General features: G+C 58.7%; 1 protein-coding gene across 1 annotated transcript in view; it reads left to right on the top strand.

Annotated features, from left to right (window-relative positions):
• The first annotated feature begins 630 nt into the window (after window positions 1-630).
• Window positions 631-18,754, top strand: part of PPP1R9B (protein phosphatase 1 regulatory subunit 9B) — a 44,624-nt gene continuing 26,500 nt past the window's right edge. The window contains exon 1 of the mRNA XM_037886993.2: window positions 631-2,703. Within this exon, the coding sequence (XP_037742921.1) occupies window positions 1,339-2,703 (1,365 nt within the window). The 5' untranslated portion in view covers window positions 631-1,338. The remainder of the gene's footprint in view (window positions 2,704-18,754) is intronic.

An 18,754-nucleotide genomic window follows, 5' to 3' on the forward strand; every position in this document is an offset into this window, starting at 1 on the left:
ACGCTAGGCGGCTAGCACTGTATTTAGGGGCCTGATTTAGCCAGGGAGCCAAGCCACAGCCTCGGCCATCAGCGCCTCGGCAAAGCGGGTCTCTTTTTCAAAGGAGATGAACGCGCCCAGTGCAATTGCCCCTCTGAAAACCAGATCCCAACTGGGGCTTCAGCCGGCCTGCCTTGCCAAGGCTGCAAGGAGCAACCACAGCAGAACCTAAAAGGTGCCCCCGGCCAGTGTTTGGGGGGTGGGCATTGGAAATGGACTCGGCAAATCAAGAACAATCGAGCCAGGGAGTTGAGGGGTGCACCTGAAGCCCTCCCCCCACCAAAGCTGCTACTCCCCAATTATGATAGTCCCCCCCCGCCCACACACCCCTTTTCCCGACCCCTTGAAGCGCTGCCCCCCCCCCGCCTCCCTCCCAGCGGGAGTCCCCCAGATCACCAGAGAAAAGGGGAAGCCCCCGCTTAGAGCAAGCGGCACGGGCCCACGGGACAGCACATGTGTTGCAAACAGGCCAGGGCTCTGCCTCATGCCTTGGCCCGGAGCTAGGGCGAGAGCGAACGAGCCTTCGTGCCACGGAGGGCGGGGCGGGCGTGGGGGCAGCCAAAGGGGGACGTGGTAACTGGCTTGGAGCAGGAAGAGCGGATCTGTCCCCCTGCGGAAGGCGCCCAGAGAACTGGCAGCGCTGGTGGCCGGGAGGGGGGCTGAGTCGTGTTACAGAGTTTGTTGCTGTTTTGAATAAGTCGATGGCAGAGCTGGGGGCTTTCGCTGTCCCGGCCCCCTCCTACTGGGGTGATTAGCTCAGTGGCTATGGGGCTTTGCAGGGGACGCATGGCCCTGCCGCTTCCTTTAGGCGGGGAAGAAGAGGAGGGCTCGGGTGATCTCTCTAAGACCCAGAGGGAGCCTAGGCCGGGGCGGTAGGCTGTGCTGATTGCAGAAGAGCTGGAGCCTTCAGTCTCCATCACCAGCCATTCAGGCGCAGAAAGAGAGAGCGAGGAAGAGGAAGAGGAGGAGGAGAAGGAGGAGGAGGAGAAGGGGCGAGGGGTGGGGGAGGGAATCTGATCACCCGGCTGGCAATGGCCTGAGCCGATGCCTTGGGAGATCTCGCCCTCCTGCTCCGGCTGCCAAGCCGTGGACCGACCAGCCTTGCCTCCTCGCCACCCTGCTCCCATTCCGCTTGCACAATGCCCGCTGTACGGCGTAGCCCCTTCCTACACTAGGGGGGCTCTGCTGGGGATGTGAGCCGGCGGGCAGGGAGAGCCATTGTGGGGAAGAGGAGCCAGCCAGAGGAGGCCGAGCGAGGCTATGAGGTGTGGGCGACCGGAGAAGGCTCCTCGCTGAACCATGATGAAGACGGAGCCCCCCACCGCCAGCCCCAGCAACAGCAGCAGCGGCAGCCTGAGAAGCGCCTCTCCCCACAGGAACGCCTACGAAGCGGGGATCCAGGCCCTCCGAGCCACAAAGGATGCCCTTGGGGCCGCCGAGAGCGAAGAAGCCAAGAAGGCCAGGAACAAGAAGTATGGGTCCAACGTGCACCGGATCAAGAACATGTTCCTGCAGATGGGGACCGCCCCGCCGGGCGAGGGCACCTGCGACCTGGCCAAGGTGAAGGAGAAGCCCGTCCGGCTTTCCTTGCCCAGGGCCAGCAGCCTGAACGAGAACGTGGACCACAGCGCGCTGCTGAAGCTGGGGACCAGCGTGTCGGAGAGGGTGAGCCGCTTCGACTCCAAGCCCGACAAGCCGGTCTCCAAGCTCCAGGAGACCCGGAAGATCTTCGAGCGGAGCCTTCAGGAGAAGGAGACCACCAACAAGCTCCTGCTGAGGAAGGAGAGGGCCGGCTTCCAGGACAGGAAGCTGGACGTGGTGGTGAGATTCAACGGGAGCACCGAGTCCCTGGACAAGCTGGACACGGAGGCCGTGTCGCCCACCGTCAGCCAGCTCAGCGCCGTCTTCGAGAAGGCCGACCTGAGGAACAACCTGCACAAAACCCCCAGCAAAGTCGGGCCCCTCAACTCCAAGATCGTCAGCAAGAGGTCCCGGGTCTTCCTCCAGGGCCCGGAAGGGGGCAAGGCGGAAGCCAGGGGGGGCGACGGGCCGGCTCTCCAACTGAGAGCCAAGCATCTTGAGGGCGAGAAGGCCCAACCCAAACCGGTCGCGCCCAGGCCGGGCGAGAAGGACGCCACGGGCCCACGGGCCCAGAGCGTCCAGGAGGTGCGGAAGATCAAGCCGGTGGAGGTGGAGGAGAGCGGGGATTCGGAGCAGGAGTTCGAGGCCGCCGAGCAGGCGGAGGAGACGGCGGCCGAGCAGGACAAGAGCAAGAGCTTGGCGTCTGGGCCCGAGCGGGCCGAGCTGATCCAGGCCGAGGTGACGGTGCACGCGGCCTTGGAGAACGGCGGCCTGGCTGCGGAGAAACATGGGCAGGCCCCGGAAGCGGACGCCTACCCCGAGGAGGAGGGCAAGGCCGAGGGGCAGGAGGAGGCCGACCTGGGCGACGAGTCCAAGAAGGAGGACTTCTCGGAGGCCGACCTGGTGGACATCAGTGCATACAGTGGGCTGGGGGAGGACTCGGGGGGGAGCGGGCTGGACGAGGACGAGGAGGCCGACGGGCTGTACGAGCCCGAGTCGAGCTGCGTGGAGATCCCCGGGCTGTCGGAGGAGGAGGAGCTGGTGCCCAACCGCAAGATCCAGTTCAGCACGGCTCCCATCCAGGTAGGCCGCTGGGCGTCCCCGCGCCTCGCCAGGGGGGGCGTAACGGGGCCGGGCGCGCCGGCCAATGGAGCCCTCTCCGCGCCCACGGGGAGGTGTGAACAATTCGAGACGGGGACGTCATTCCCACCCTGGGGCACATGGTGAGGAAGTGTCAGAGCTGGGATCAGAACCCAGCAGCCCCTAGCATCTAGCTCCATGCGCCACCTCCCTCCCCTGCCACCTGGTAGCTCCCTGCCCGGGGATTTTTCCAGATTGTCACGCCATCGCCCTCAGTTAGCATTGGTCCAGCTGGGCTGCGATGCCACTTATTTTGGGCTATGGGGGTGCCATGCTATCTGTGCCAACGTGCTGTCTTTGCGCTGGCACCCATGAAATGCAGCCACTGCTGGGGTGGCTGGACAGCATCCTGCGGGACACACTAGTGCGGGGCTGGGAGTGGGGGAAGATATTGGCCAGGTACAGCAGAGCCAACCCCTCACTGGGGTGAGAAGTGCCGAGGGGCTATCAAGGGCTAGGCAAGACCGTGGGGTAGGGTCTGGGTCGTCCCCCCACCCCGGTGAAGGTCCGAGCCAGCCCTGCTGCAAATTGACCCCGTGATTCCAGGGGGTGTAGGTATGTGGGGTGGGGGGCTTTGGCCCATTAAGCCATCCCCATTTGGTGGAGCAAGCAGAACCCGCCTTTCTCTTCCGCTGGCAGAGTGTGGACTGGTTTCTGACACCAGCCTGCCGGCCCGGACCCCAAAGCCAAGCCAGGCCTGGGCCCCTGCAGAGGCTGCTGGATTCTCTGCAGGCCGGATGAGGCTGCCCCCTGGCATTGTGGGCAGATCTGTGGTATGGGGCGGGCGGGTTCCTGGATCCAGGTGGGGTCTGAGCAGTGTGGGGCAGGAGAGCATCCTGGAGATCCCTGGGTACGGGGCCCTCTGTATCTGTTGTGTATCCCAGGAGCTTGGGGTGGGAGAACATCCTGGAGATCTCTGGGTTTGGGGCCCTCTGAGTCTGCTGTGTATCCCAGGAGCCTGGCTTCTCACAGGGATGGACAGCCTCAGGATAAGGATGAGATCATGAAGCTGGCGAGGAGGGTGAAGGGAGGATAGCAGCTGTCTGATCCTACCTCAGGGGAGGCCTTTCCATTGGCATCTGGGTTTGGCCCCCCGCCACGCTGCTCCTCTGCCCCATTGGGGGCCCACGAGAAGAGGCTACAATCACCCCAATGTCAGAATCTAGTGCCAGATTCCTCTCTGGAGTTACACCAGGGGCAGAATTTGGCCCAGTGCATGTGATTTGGGAATGGGAGCCAGGAGGGCTCGCTTGGCGGGGAGGAGAGCGGATGGATGTGTGTGCATATCGGCCGACACCCTTGTCCATTGCCCATGCCACTGTGGTGCTTAACTGGCCCTCTGCACCCACCCTAGATCCAGGAGATGGGAGCCATGGAATAGGTGCATAATTACACCCCAGCTATGGTTGCGCGGCTGATGAAGTGGTGGGGGATGACTTTCTCTGCAGACCGTTGGCCTGGGGTGCGCCTACTCCCCCCCCCAACCAACCCCTTGCTCCTGGAGTGAGCTGGGGCTCAGTGTGCGGCTGGCGCGCGAGCCATTCCAGGCTGGGTCTGACTCTGAGGATCTGGGAATCGGTCCGCGAGAGACTCGCTGGCAGGAGCCGGGCAGTGCTGTTGTCCATAGGCAGGCCCTGGGTCGGTGCACCTGGGTGGGGAGGTGGGGCTGTGGTGCAGAGGGACCTTTTGCTAAAGCAGAGGGTTGGGTGTCAGGAGAGTCGGGTTCCATGCCCAGCTCTGCCATTGACTTGCTGGGCGACCTTGGGCGAGTTACTCCTGTCTCTGTACCTCAGTTTCCCTACGTGCAGCGCACGGGCCGTCAGGCTGACGGGGCTCCCTGTAGGGTTGGAGGCTGGGCTTGTTAACGTTTGGGTGGCAGGTGCCAGAGCAGGACGCATTGCTGTCATCCTGGGGGTGTGGGGCCGTCGCAGGAGAGGGGCAGATTTGCCCAGTTAGAGGAATAAACTGGGAAGGACATTAAGACTTTGCTTGTGTGGTGTGCCGTGGCCGGGAGGAGACCTGGATGCAGATGAGCCCTGCTGGGTTTCCTTAGTGGCCTATCGGGGTAGGAGGCTAGGAGCGTACAGCTGCTGGGCTGAGCAGCGGTGGCTTGTCTTGGCCTTGTGGGCGGTGATTTTTGATTGCACCCCTCTTCTCCGTGTGATGAGTGTCCCAGGGGTTTACTGGGCCCTTCTCCCATTGCTGGCCTTACGGGGACAGTGATCTTTGTACAAGCCCTTCTCCCAGTGCCTGAGCATCACGAATGAAGGCCCTGACTGAGATCAGGACCCCATTGCGCCAGGCGCTGTGCATACAGAGTCGGAGTCCTTGCCCTCAAGAGCTCACAATCTAAATAGACCAGACAAAGGGAAACAGACTTGCCCAAGGGTCACCCAGTAAGTCTGTGGCAAAGCCAGGTCTCCTGGGCCCCAGTCCAGTGCTCTGTCCTCTGGACTGGACTACCTGTCTCTCCACTGGCCTACAGTTGCCTGTCATCCATTGTTTAGTGTGTCTCAGCAGCTGGGATCTCTTGGGAGGAAGGACTAGTCATTGGTCATGTCCCTGAGCTAACACGCAGTGGGGTAGTATGTACTCCTCTTCCCCTGTGGGGTCGCCTTCGGGGGGCCGAGGGGGTCCACAGAGGAGAAGAAGCTCCAAGGCAGAGATGTACTGTGAAGGGGTGTGGGGCCAGGGAAAGAGTGGCTGGGTGCCCGGTATCAGGACTCTGCTGATCTCTGGACTATCACGCCCCCTCTCTCCACCCCCCGCCCCCGCCCCCTCGGGTGCAGGAGAAGTGAGAAAGGGGAAGTCTCACCCCCGCGAGATGTGCCTGCTTTCTCGTCACAGCCTCTGAGCAAGCGGGACCGGCCCTCTTGTAGATTCACCCCGAGCCAGATGGGCACGGAAGAGCCTGCGATGGGGAGAGGAGGGAGGGGAGGGGCGACTGCGCCAGCGATCTGGGGCAGGATTTGGGGGTGGGGGGCAGAAACATACATGGTGCCTGTGGGGGGGGGGCACAGACGGAGGGAGATGCCTGGGGGGCATGGCAAAGGGGTCCACTGCTGTCAGCTGGCAGGGAAGTTACCATGCCCCACATCCCCAAGCGGGGCCATGCTGGAACTGGCAGGGCCCATCCAGGCTCCTGATTGTAGATGGACCCGGAAGCCACCTGTGCCAGTGGCTTGTGATGCCATAAAGCGGAGTGGCGATGCCCGGGGCGATGATGAACTCCCGGGGGCCGGGCCGCTATTTCTGGGCCTTCGCAACTTGCTTGCACTTGCATTCCCCTTGACTGGAGGAGCAGCGATTGCTTTGTCTCTGAGTTCGGTTATTTATAGAGCCGCGTCCCCGATTCCGGGTAGGGTCACTGGCGGGCTGTGTTTGGGGAACTGTTCTAAGAGGCCCGCTCCGCCCCAGACACCGAAGCAGCCGGGGTTTTCGGAAGAGTGCAGCCTGGAGGGTGCTGGGATCCTGTGAACATCTAGTCGTTGGTGTCACGGCTAGAGCAACCGGGAAAACCTGGCTCTTTAGTTGCCTAAATGGGAGTTGAGCCCTTTGGAAACTCAGTCCCTGGTTGTGCTGCAGAGCCCCTGGAAACGGGGCCCGAGGACCGTGATGGCGGGGAGTGGCCAAGTGCTGTATTTTAAAGCCTGTTGAAATTGTACCACCCAGGCAACAGGGGGAGCTTAGGAGCACCGGGCACGTGTTATTGTAGGGCCTGCCAAAATGGTTAGCTGGTGTGTTTTTTCTCATTGGCGTGCGGGGAGTGGCGCATTTCGAACTGGGAGGGCGTCCTGCAGCCGAACTGGAGGGAGGACGAATTCAGGGCCTGGATTCCTTGCGATTCTCTCTCACGCTGGGAGCTGGGCTGGGCTGGACTTTCTGCCATAGCAACACGCCTCTAAAATTCTCTCCCCTGCCAGGCCCCCAGGTGGCTGGCACCCCCTCATGCATGGGCATGCCCCTCAGGGGGAATGGGGGTGAGGGGATGCATCTCTCTCCTGTCACTCTCAGACCTTCTCGCGCCTGGTAGTCCCTTCCTGCCAACTGCTTCTTTATGTCATCATGCCAAGGGCTTCATATGTGGACACAGCGCCCTAGCCTCTGATCACTGAAACCAGCCGCATAATGCCCCTTCATACCAATGAGGGAGAAGATCAGGAGATCAGGATCAGGCCGGAAACATACAGCCCAGTGGAGCTGCTATTATATATATTATGGTACTTCTAGAGGCCCCGTTGTGCTAGGCCCTGTACATAGAGTTCCTGCCTCAAAGAGCTTGGCAATCTAATCAGGCCAGCCCAAGGATGGGTGGGAGGAGAAACAGAAGCACAGAGAGAGGAAATGTCTGGCCCAAGTTAGTGGCAGAGACGAGACGAGAGTAGAGACGAAGAGAGTAGAGAGAGACGAGAATAGAACCCCGGCGTCCCGATCTGGTGCCCTGCCCACCTGCCCTCTGGTCTTTGCCATTGTTTTCACTCGAGCGGCTTCCAGATCAAATAGACTCTGGCACGTGATGGCTGCGGGTATGATTGAGGCACGGGCAGCCACACCAACGCTAGCTTTCATCGCGCTCGCACTGAGTGATGGTAGTCGTGCAAACGTGGCGGCTGGCAAAGCGAATACGTACCAAGCCCCCAGCCGGCTTGTCCTGGGGCGGCTGGCCTGTGTCACCAGGCTTTCGCTGCCATTGTTACTCACGAGAGCTAGCTAGATGTGAAAGCTGGTGCCTGCCCGGGCTACGATCTCCCCTTCACTTGCGGCGAAGGAGCTCTGCCAGCCGCCAGCCCTGCAGTCCCCCGCTCAAGGGCTGAGCCACCGGGCTGGGTGTGCGGCACCCCTTTGAGCCGCCCTGCTAACGGGAGCCCCTGCCTTGGGGCCGATCGGTCCGCACAGTCGCGCCAGCCAGCAGAGTCCGCGTGCCCGCCCGTTGCCCAGCGAGCCGAGATGTGGAGTAAGGAGCTGGTCCGTTTTCGGAGCGTGGCCTCGCTGTCAAACGAGCCCGTGGAGTAGGCCCTCACCTCCCGGAGCCTGGGTTCCACGCTCACCCACCTCAGCTGCCTTCTGCTCCCAGGGGCCAGCTAGCGGCATCGAACGGGGCAGGCTGTATGGAAATGCAGCAGCTGCCGGAATTGGGGGACCTCCGGAGCTAGATGCAGGAGAGGCCATAGCTGCTCCCTAGCTGCTGCTTTACCACCCTTATCTCTGTGGAGCGGCACCGCGGGGCACCTGTAATATTCATGTGGGCCCCAGAGCGGGGGGCGGGAGGGCTGTTCTGTTTGGCCCCTTCCTCTACTGTGGGGCCCCCCTAAAAGGACTGGGTGTGAGACGAGCCCTCTGCAGGTGACGGATGTTGCATTGCTCTATCGTTACATGGATGGGCTGTTTGAGCTTGTTTGGGGCAAAGGCCAGGGCTTGGGGGGCGTGTTTCAAGGTGGTGGAATGTTCCCCGATCAGCTGGCATGGCGAGTTTTTCTCTCTGCCACACACAATGCCCCAGGGAGCTTCATTCCAAACAGCTTCCTCCCCAGACAGCCCAAATACCTAGAATACCTGCCGTGAAGGGAGCAGCAGGAGCCGAGGCAATGTGCTGATCTGCTCCATGTTCACAGAAGCCGACTGCAAGGAGAGAATTGGCAGTGCCCCTTGGTACTCTGCACGGAGCCTCTGCCGTGTGGGAACAGGCGCGCCATGCCCAAGTCCTGGCACCCGCCCCCCCAGCATGTGCTCAGAGGTGGAGAGGGGCTGCTGAGCGGGGAGGGTGCTCAGCAAACATATGGGGGTGCAGTTGACGTGTAGGGGGGGCTTTTGGTTAGAGCGCAGACAGCTGGGAGGGCTGGGCTGGGGTCCAGTTTCTGCCTGGGAAGGGAATTGGGTTGGGGCGCAGAGGCTGATACGCCACTGGGATCGGAATCGTGACTGCGCATTTGAAAGGCCAGGAGCGTCGTCATAAATAACAGCCCTTTCCATCCACGCATCTTCAGGCCCCTCACAGAGGAGGCAGGCATCCACCTTATTGATGGGGAAACTGAGGCAGGGAGGCACTCAACCCATTTGCCCAAAGTCGCCAGAGAGGCAGGGTTAAAACCTGGGTCTCTGTTATGCTCAGGTGCATTCCCACCGGTCATCACAGTCGCTCAGCCCACCATCATCTTGGCAAATCCCAAAGGGACGCAGCTTCCTTGTCGCTCTCTGGCAAGGTGCTGAAGGTGGCGTGATTGTAGATGCTGGTTGTGTCCGTAACGTCCCTGGGGTCTCCTGCGGGGCGCCCCCTTGGACGGCGGCGGGGAATTGGTGCTGGCGCCGAGTGGGGCCATCAGTCGTCTTGGGTCGTAGCCTAGCCGCTGGGCACGTGGTAGCTCAGGCCTCCCGGATGCGGGCTGGGCCAGTGAGAAGTCGGGGGGTCGGGGTCCTGCCTGAGGGTTAAACCGGCAAATAATCAGGGGCTCAGGTGACGGGGCTGGGTTGTCCAGGAAGCGGGAAGTCGCAGCCTCGCCTCCTGGCAATACAGCAGTCCCAATGTCTCGTCTCCCTGGGTTGCTCCGTGGCCGCTGGGGCCTGGTTCCCCGTCTCCGCTCCGAACGGCTCCCCCTGCGCTCCCTCTCTGGGTCCCTCAGGCTCTGGGGGCCGCGGCTGGCCTATCCTCCAAGCTGGCTGCAGCTGGTCACGGGCTCCGTGGCGACTCGGCTCCCTGGAAGGGACGTCTGGCTCCTTCCCTGCTCTGCCTCCAACTGGGCTCGGGGGCCCGGCCCTTATTCCTCCTGCTCTGTCCCCGCCGGAAGTGGGGGAAGGGACAGGGCTAACTGGGTCCAACAGGGTGAATAACCCCTTCTGTGCCGGAATGAGGCCGTCCCGCCTCGGTGCAACGTCCATCGCGGGCAGATGTGTCGCCCCACCGAAGCTTTTGGCATCCCCGTGATCGCCCACCCAGCGGCGTTCCTGGGGGCACACGCTCTGGGATTCGTTCCAGAACGCCACCAAAACCCGAACCAGTTCTGATGGAGCTGGCTGCCGGGTTCAGCTTCGCATGTCCTCATTCCTGATCTCCTCCTGCCGCGTGATCTGGAGCCGCTGACAGAGATGACAAGAGTCGAGCCGGTGCGCGCCCGCCTTGCGCGCCCGCCTTGCGCTTCCGCACGGCACAGCTGCTGTAACTGGGGGTCCGGGGACCTGCAGCTTCACAGCAAGCTTGCGGTCATGACGGCCCCGCAGCGGCTGCGGAAGGGCCCGAAACACAGAGGCACGCTCCGCAGCCCACGACGTTGTCTTGCTGGCCGATCTCGTTGGGCAAGCGGCAGCAGGGATTGGTCTGGTTATTAACCCAGAGAAAACAAAGTCCCTGGCTGTTACTATCCAACAGCCTCAGCTCGGTATTAACCCGTCCAGACGGGACATGGACCGAGGGGCCGATGTCGGATATTTGGCCAGCATCCCAGACTGTGTTGGAGGATGCTCAAACCATGGCCCTCGGGCCAGCATCATGTCAACTAGGCCTCAGTGCATCCCTTTGTGTCTCACCCTTCGTTGGCTTGGAAGCGCTAGGGAGGCCAGGAAATTTCTCAGTGTCTGCAGGTGTTGCAGCGACCTGCATTGCTCCCGGAGGCCTGCTCCGCCTGCAGAGGGCAGGGGGCTGGGATCTGCACAAAGGCCTAGGGGCGTAGGGCCCCCGGCTGCCATTGAATTTTGGTGGGATTTGGATGCTGAAGTCCCTTCTGCGCCTTTGAAAATTGCAGTCAAAGTTCTAGTCCTTCCTGTGACCCTGATCCACTGGGGGATGCGGAGCGAGTCCCTGGCCCTCTCTGTAACGTGGGAGGGAATGTCTCTGACCTACCTGCGCGGCGCTTACCTGGCGGATGTTTGCACAGGGCTCTGACAGGGTGGGCAGCCTGTCCATCTCCTATATAACCACTGTTCCCAGGGCATCTGAGTGCCTCTCGAGCTCCCCCAGGAGGCTGGGCAGTGCTGTTCTCACCATTTGATGCAGGAGAAACAGATACCAAGGCCCGTCCAGATTGTTCAAGGTATCTCGGTCTTGCAACGCCTAACTGATTTAGGAGCCTGAGTCTCATTTTCAAAAGGGATTTCGGCAACTGCAAGCCAAACGCTCATTGACAATTGAGGGGATTTAGGCTCCTAAGTGCCTGAATCCCTTTTGAAAATGAGACTCGGGCTCCTAAATCCATTGGGTGTTGGGACACTGAAACGCAGCAACACCTCCCCGCCTTGAAAACAGTCTAGGTGACTTGGCCAAGGTCACTCAGGAAGCCTGTGGCAGAGGAGGGAGCTGAATGCTGGTTTCCCAAGTCCCGAGCTACTGCCCTAGCCGCCGGGCTGTCCTTTGGCTCGGTGGATGAATGCTCGGGGAGTTAACTCTCTGGCCGCCCCCTGCAGCTGAGCGGAATGCAGCCAGCCCCGTTGGGTGGAAGGGCTGGCGTTATGGCCGTTGTGTTGGGTGCTACTTGCACGGGGTATCACAGGGCTTTGCACTATAGCCCACGACACTGATCCCTAATACTCTTTTGTTCGGAGGGTTTAGCCGAGTGGTGTTATCCCTTCTCCTCCTAGCCCCTTATGGCTGTAATCCTCTCTCCGTGAGTGGTAGATGCTTTATCTGAGAGCCTGGCTGGGGTAGCCCCTGCTACGAGTCGATGAGCCATCTGCTCCGCCTGTATTCCCAGCCAGGTGAATGTGGGGGGCCGGGAGGACCCCGAGGGGGGAATGTGGACTGTTCCCCTTGCCACCAGAGAGGAGGCCCATGCAGCCTTCGCCCCGACGTGTGGAGCATTGCAATGTCTGCACGGGTCTTGCAAGGAGAGATCCCCTCAGACAGGTGGGCTGCTGCTGCTCCCCTTGCTTTGCAGAGCTGACCCTGGCAGCTGCCTCTTCCCTTAGCCTAAAGCCGCGCGGAAATGAAAGGAGGGGCTGGTTAGCCATATGGCAGACCTGGGTCCGAGCCCCAGGCCTGTGGGTCTTGCTTAGGGGGGGCGCTGCAGAGGCAGCCCGGCCGGCACTGGTTCAGAGGGAGTGGAAGAGGAAGTCGACCGCCTGATGGTGGGGTTGCTCGCAGCGGGGCCGGCAGGACTGCAAGCCTGGCCTGGCCGCCCGCTCGTCATGACAGAGGGCTTGCCGGGCCGAGAGAAGGGGCTGCAAAGTGACGTTTCCCCCCTCCAGCTCCAGTCCGGAGCCAAAGGGTGGAGGGGGAGCTGAGCCCCCTGCCTTCCCCCAATTGCAACCCTGCCGAGTTCAGTGGGGCATGGCCCATTGGGAGCCTGTGTTGGGAGCCCTGAGGGGCCTTACGAGTGGAAACACGGGGGCGAATCCTCTGCGGGTGCCATTGGGCAGCGCTTGGCGTCTGGTCGAGTCACACTTCAGCTGAGGCTCTCGCCGTCGTGTGGGTGGGGCAGGATGGCCTCAGGGCTCCGGCAGGGATGGGAGTGTGTGTGTGTGGGGGGAACAGTGAGGTGGGTCTGTATGACCTCCTCCATGAGAGAGCCAGTTGCATCATAGTGCCAGGTAGTTCAGCTCACTCCTGAACAGGGACATCTGCGGTACCCCGACTGACAGCTACACCCTCCCTTGGAGCTGTTAGCTTCCAACTTTGGGGGTGCCCCCTCTGATCTCCCGGAGGACAGCAGATGCCCCATGCAGAAGCTGCCCCATGACAAGAGTTAATGGGACCTGGGATTTACTGTATTATACGAACATACAGGCCCAGCTCCAGTGAGTGTCTTTGCTTTTATCTTCCAGCTTTGAACAGCTGGTGGGATCAATACCTCTCCTCTGGCCTATTGTCTGGGGTGTGTGTTATTGGCCTATAAATCCTCCTTCCCTCCCTTTTCTCTCTGTTTTTGTGTGTGTGCGCACGTGTGTCCGGCTTAGCTCATCTGTTCCGTTTGGGACCTCCTTAGAATAAAGCGAGAGAGGGGCAGTTGAGGGGATTGGGTGAAGGTCTCCTAAGAGGTCACTCGGTTAGACTATAAAGAGCCTTTCAATTGTAAAAACGCAAGGCCAGCAGCTGGCAGTGGGACGAAGTTCTGCGCTGACGCAAAATCTTCAAAACCCTTGATAAAATAAGCAACTTCCTGCAGAACAAAGCAAGTTTCTAGCCTGGCTGGGTGACCTTCAAAAGGCCAGGTTTCTGACAGGCACAGAGATCGAGGGCTCCCACTCTGGCAAAAATGCATGCAGGGTAAGACGTGCATGGGGCCAGGATCATGCCTGGGATTTGCAAGCTGGAAAGATCATCCATGGGCTATACAAGTTGAAAGGGCGGTGCATCGCAGTCTGCATGTTGCAAAGACCATGCGTGGAATGTATCCCAAACTCGGTATGATCCTTGCATTTATCTGCAAATGATTAATCCTTGCATGACTTGCATCACCTATGCCTGATCTTTGTGCTTCTGCCTCCATAGGTGGCTTCTGTCTGGGCTGAGTATGATACCTGTTCCCCACCCCCCTTATTCTGCCCACTCCCCCAGCTCTGGCATGGGCTGCACAAAAATGAAAGAGAAAATATACTCCCCATGGTCTCCTCAGTTTGTTGCTGGTTTCCCTGGTGACTGCATGGAAACTGACCAGCACAAGGGCTAGGAGAAAAGCTGGACCCCTTCCTTTCTTCATCTGGCATGAAAGAAGTGTCTCCCCCCGCCCCCCAGCCTCCAGGGCTTTGCGGCTTCAGGCTACAACTGGTCTTGAGGTGTGAGTGTAGGGGAACAGCTTGGACTGGCAAAGACACCCTTGCCATGGGCTGTTAGCCTGCCAGGCAGACCTCTGCCGTACTCAATTCTGTGCCCCTCGCTCCATCTCTTGAAGGAGATGGTCAGATCTCAGCTTTTTCATGCTGTGTCTTACGTATGGAGCTGCTAGTGCTTGCGATTTGATCCTGAGTCTTGTGATTTGGGGGAGGGAGCTGCGTGTTTGTAATTCCCCAGCTCCTGGACTCATGTGATTTACGTGGTGTTTACATTAATGTGGGTAACCCACTGCCCCAAGCCATGGTAGCTAGGGCAACGAACGAATTCTTCCATCAACCTAGCTGCATCTACACCTTTTAGCTCATCTTAGCGATAACGCCTCCAGGTGTGAATTTTTCACGCTTAGCTAACTTGCTCCAAATTTTAAGTGTGGACCAGGCCACATAATTAGTTTGCAGCAAACTGGGGTGTGAATTTACCCCGCACTCTCCTGCCATGGTCTAACTGTCCATGTGGACCCTCCTGACGTCCATTAACAGTCGTTAATGCGCTTTGATCTAGTCCTTTTTGAAACGGGACTGATCAAAGCACATTAACAAGCTATAAAAGAGCATCAGATGGATTTACACAGTCAGTCAGTCCATGGTAGGCTAGTGCAAGGTAGGTTCACGTGCCAGCTTGCTGCGAATTGACTGTTCGTGTAACATGACTATGGGTCAGTGTGTGTTCCTGGTTCCCCCCCGCCCCCACCCCATGCCTGATCTGCAGAGAATCGGAGTCTGTTACAGCCCAAGCTAGGGGATGCTAGACTGTAGGTCAAGCTGCAGCAGCTCTGGCTTTTAGCCCTGCTTTGGTACCCGCGGTGTCAGCCAAGATGGGACCTTGGTGGTTGCTGAGAGAGCTTGAAAATGTGAGCCCTAAAGCCCTGAAAAGCAGAAGGGGAACAAAAGGAACTTAAAATGCATCATATTTGGCTTAAAAACATGAGATTTTTTTTTTAATCTCCTGATTTTTTGGGGCAGGGGCCTGACTCGTGATTTTTAAATGCTTGGGCCTGGCAGCACAGAATACATACAACTCCTCGAGGGCGCTAGGCTCGTGGCCGTCGCGTCCCTGCTGCAGAGAGTTGAGCGCTCTGAGTGGAGAATGCATGCCCGGAGGTTGGCATCGTGATCAGTATTTATGGTTTGTATCACTGTAGCGACTCGGAGCCCCAGTCATGGCCTAGGGCCTTGCTGCGCCAGGCGCTGTACAAACAGAACAATTCCATGTGATCTAGTGCCTGGGCAGTCCAGCCCTGCAGTGGGTTTTCAGGGGAGGGCGGCATGGCTGTGACTGCGTCCTGGAAGGAGGTCCCAGGCATAGGGGACTAATAGGGCCAAGAGTGGAGGAAGGACAAGTAGGGAGCAGTTGGCCGAGCTGTTTGGGCAGAGGAGAGGGCAGCGGGGGACCCCTGGATTTCTTCCAAGAGAAGCCACCAGATATGGATTATGGGTTTTGGATTTTGCAGAGAGCATTGTAGCCCTAGGCCCTGCAAGGTATCATGGCCCTGGCCAGCATGCAGAGAACTTCATCACTAGGGCCCTACCAAATTCAAGGACATGAAAAATGCATCACGGGCCGTGAAATCCGGTCTCCTTCTGTGAAATCTGGTCTATTGTGTGCTTGTACCTTATACTGTAGAGATTTCACAGGGGAGACCAGCGTTTCTGAAACTGGGGGATCCAACCCAAAAGAGAGGCGGAGGGGGCTCGCCAGGTTACTGTAGGGGGGTTGTGGTATTGTAGGGGGGTTGTGGTACCCTTACTTCTGCGTTGCCTTCAGATTTGGGTGGCTAGCGAGCGGCGGCTGTTGGCCAGGCACCCAGCTCTGAAGGCAGTGCCCTGCCCGCAGCAGTGCAGAAGTAAGGGTGGCGATACCATACCATGCTGCTGGCGATGGTGCTGCCTTCAGAGCTGGGCTCCCGACCAGCAGCTGTCACTTTCCAGCTGCCCAACTCTGAAGGAAGTAAGCGTGGCAATACCGCAACCTCCCTACAATAATTTTGTGGCCCCCCCCGCCCCAACCTCCTTGTGGGTCGGGAAACCCCACAGTTACAACACGTGAAATTGCAGATTGAAGTATCTGAAATAACGAAATTGACAATTTTTAAAATTCCATAACCGTGAAATTGACCAACATGGACCGTGAATTTGGTAGGGCCCTACTCATCACTCACAGTGCTTTCACTCCGGTCCCTAGTCCCAGGTGTTCTTCTGCAAAGAAACCTTCTTTCCCCTGTCAGCAGCACCCTGCAGATACTCCCTGGCCATCGGCCAGGAGACCTACTCACCCCGTCTGTGCCGCCTTCCCCATCCCGCACCTCCTGCAGCCGCCCGCACCCATTGCACAGTCAGGCCGAGGCCTTTGCCTGCCAAAGCCCTGCGGATAAAGGTCTCTCTGTGCTCTGAGCGTGGAGCTTCTCCGGGTCCTGGCAGAGAAGGGAATCCGAGCGCTCTCCCCCCGGAGCGGATGTCAGGGGGTTGCTCTCTATGGACTCACCGGTTGGAATCCGCAGCTGCAGAGCTGGGTCTCTGAATGCAGCGAGGGAAGGGAACAAACGGCGGTTCTGAGGCTCTGCTGCGTCTGTTTAACCACAGGGAGCAGGGAGCTGGGCTCGCCGCCTGGATGTTGCACTAGGTACCAGCAGAGACGTGTGCGCGTGTGCCCAGGCACATGCAAACACGTGTGTACAGGCATGAGCGTGTGTGTGCGCACATGAGTGTACGCGCTCATGCATGTGCCCACATGTTTCTATATGGGGGGAGGGATAGCTCAGTGGCTTGAGCATTGGCCTGCTAAATCCAGGCTTGTGAGTTCAATCCCTGAGGGGGCCATTTAGGGATCTGGGGCAAAAATTGGGGCTTGGTCCTGCTTTGAGCAAGGGGCGTTGGCCTAGATGACCTCCTGAGGTCCCTTCCAACCCTGATATTCTATGATTCTGTGTGCACAAGTGTAGGCGTACTTGTGTACGTGTGCCTGCTCATCTGTGTGCACACCCACCCACACGTGCACAAATACACACGCACTTGCACACACACACACAATATCGTTTGAGACTGTCTCACATGACCATCTCAGAAGCAAACTAGGGGAATATAGCCTAGCTGAACCTACTATAAGGTGCGTGCACAACTGGTTGGAAAATCGTACTGGCTGGGAGAGAAGAATCACTGGTTCACAGTCAAGCTGGAGGGGTGTATCGAGCGGGGGTCCCGCAGGGGTCTGTCCTGAGTCTGGTTGTGTTCAATATCTTCATAAATGATTTGAATCCTGGCATAGAGAGCACACACATAAAGTTTGCGGACGATACCAAGCTGGGAGGGGATGCAAGCGCTTTGGAGGACAGGATTAGAAATCAAAATGAGCGGGACAAACTGGAGAAATGGTCTGAAATAAACAGGATGCAATTCAATAAGGAGAAATGCAAAGTCCTGCAGGAATGATCAGTGGCACAGATACCAAATGGGAAGTGACTGCCTAGGAAGGAGCGCTGCAGGAAAGGATCAGGGGTTATAGTGGACCACAAATGAAATGTGAGCCAATAGTGTAATACCGTTTCCAAAAAAGCAAACACCATCCTGGGATGTATTAGCAGGAGCGTCGTAAGCGAGACACGAGCAGTAATTCTTCCATTCTACTCAGCACCGCTAAGGCCTCAGCTGGGGTCGTTGTATCCAGGTCTGGGCGCCCCACTTCGGGAAAGAGGGGGACAAACTGGAGAAAGTCCAGAGGAGAGCAACACAAATGGTTCAAGGCCTAGAAAATACGACTTACTAGAAAGCAAATTGTGTGCCCTGGAAAAGAGAAGACTGAGGGGGGGACGTGAGAGTGATTTTTAAGTACGCAAAAGATTGTTATAAGGAGGAGATTGATCAATTGTTCTGCTCAACCACTGAGGCTAGGACAAGAGGCAAAGGGCTTAAATTGCAGCAAGGGAGATTTAGGTTCGACATTAGGAAAAACTTCCTGTCGGGGTAGTTAAGCACTGGAATAAATTGCCTAGGGAGGCTGTGGAATCTCCATCATTGGGGGTTCTTAAGAGCAAGTCAGACAAACCCCTGTGAGGGATGGGCTAGTTAATACTTAGCCCTGCCTCAGTGGATAGGACTGGACTAGATGGCCTCTGGAGGTCCCTTCCAGTCCGACATTTCTCTGATTCTATGCACACACACACATTCTATGCACACACACACACATGTGCACAGGCCCACCGATGAAGATTCATGCCCGAGATAGACTCCGTTCCTCGAGCTCTTCTTTGGGGAGAGGGGCTGCACCCAGAGTCCATTCCGGGCGGGCACGAAGATCCAGTTCCCGTTCTTCCCAGGGGATGGACAGCCTAGTAGAAATGTCTGCTTTTCTGACCCTGGTCTGCTCTCCCTGCTGGACACACGCACGGGGAAATCCTGGCCTGAACGCGTGTGCTTTCCTCTGATGGCTGCCAGGCACGACTCCCCTGTGTGCGCTGCGCCAGGAGCGCTCAGAGAGCCGTTAACTCCCTAGCGGGGAGCGCTTGGCAGCTTGTGTGTGGGCTGGGCTGCTGGTACAGCTCGCTTGGATTCTCACATCCTCAGGATAGGGAGGGTCTGCAGTGCACAGGGATCTTCCCATCGCGGGAGCGGGGGCCTTGGCTGGTGGCAGGCCTCCTGCAATCATCGGGGCATCTGAGGTTCTGCTCTGTCTGGGTTACTTGGGAGAGTAACACAGAGCAAGAGTTTAGCCCCACGGCTGCCCTAGGACCCGGGTCAGGGCCTGTGTTGTGTCGCTCTGGTTCATTAGCTAACTGGGGCACGGGGAGGGGGTCAGTTTGTGGGCGGGAGACAGCTGCGGAAGTTGTTGATTCCTTGCTGGTACCAGAAAGTCTCCTATTGACTTTGGACCAGGCTGCATATGCTGCTTGTCTGGGGCTGGTTATGGGCTGGGCTCCGCTGACCCGTGAGACCTAACAGCAGCGTCTGACCCTGCATCCTTAAAACCCGCATGGCGCCGTTCCCCAGCGCTCCCTCTTCCTGGAGCTGCAGACTCCTCCCCCACTCAGGACTAGGCTCCGACGCCAACTGGTGTCATATCAGCCTCCAGATGGTCACGACTTCTAGTCACTAGTGAGCCGGGCTGGGTACGAACCTGCGGCCTCTGAAAAACCCTCCGACTCCCTGCCAAAGACCCCCGACCTACTTCCTGGCTAAAATGTCCTCCTCCATGGGGAATGGCCAGGCCTGCTTCTCTCCAGAGAGGAGCAGAACCCCTGGGGGGCAG

The sequence above is a fragment of the Chelonia mydas genome, chromosome 27 (assembly GCF_015237465.2).
Source record: "Chelonia mydas isolate rCheMyd1 chromosome 27, rCheMyd1.pri.v2, whole genome shotgun sequence".
In the NCBI taxonomy this organism is placed as follows: domain Eukaryota; kingdom Metazoa; phylum Chordata; order Testudines; family Cheloniidae; genus Chelonia; species Chelonia mydas.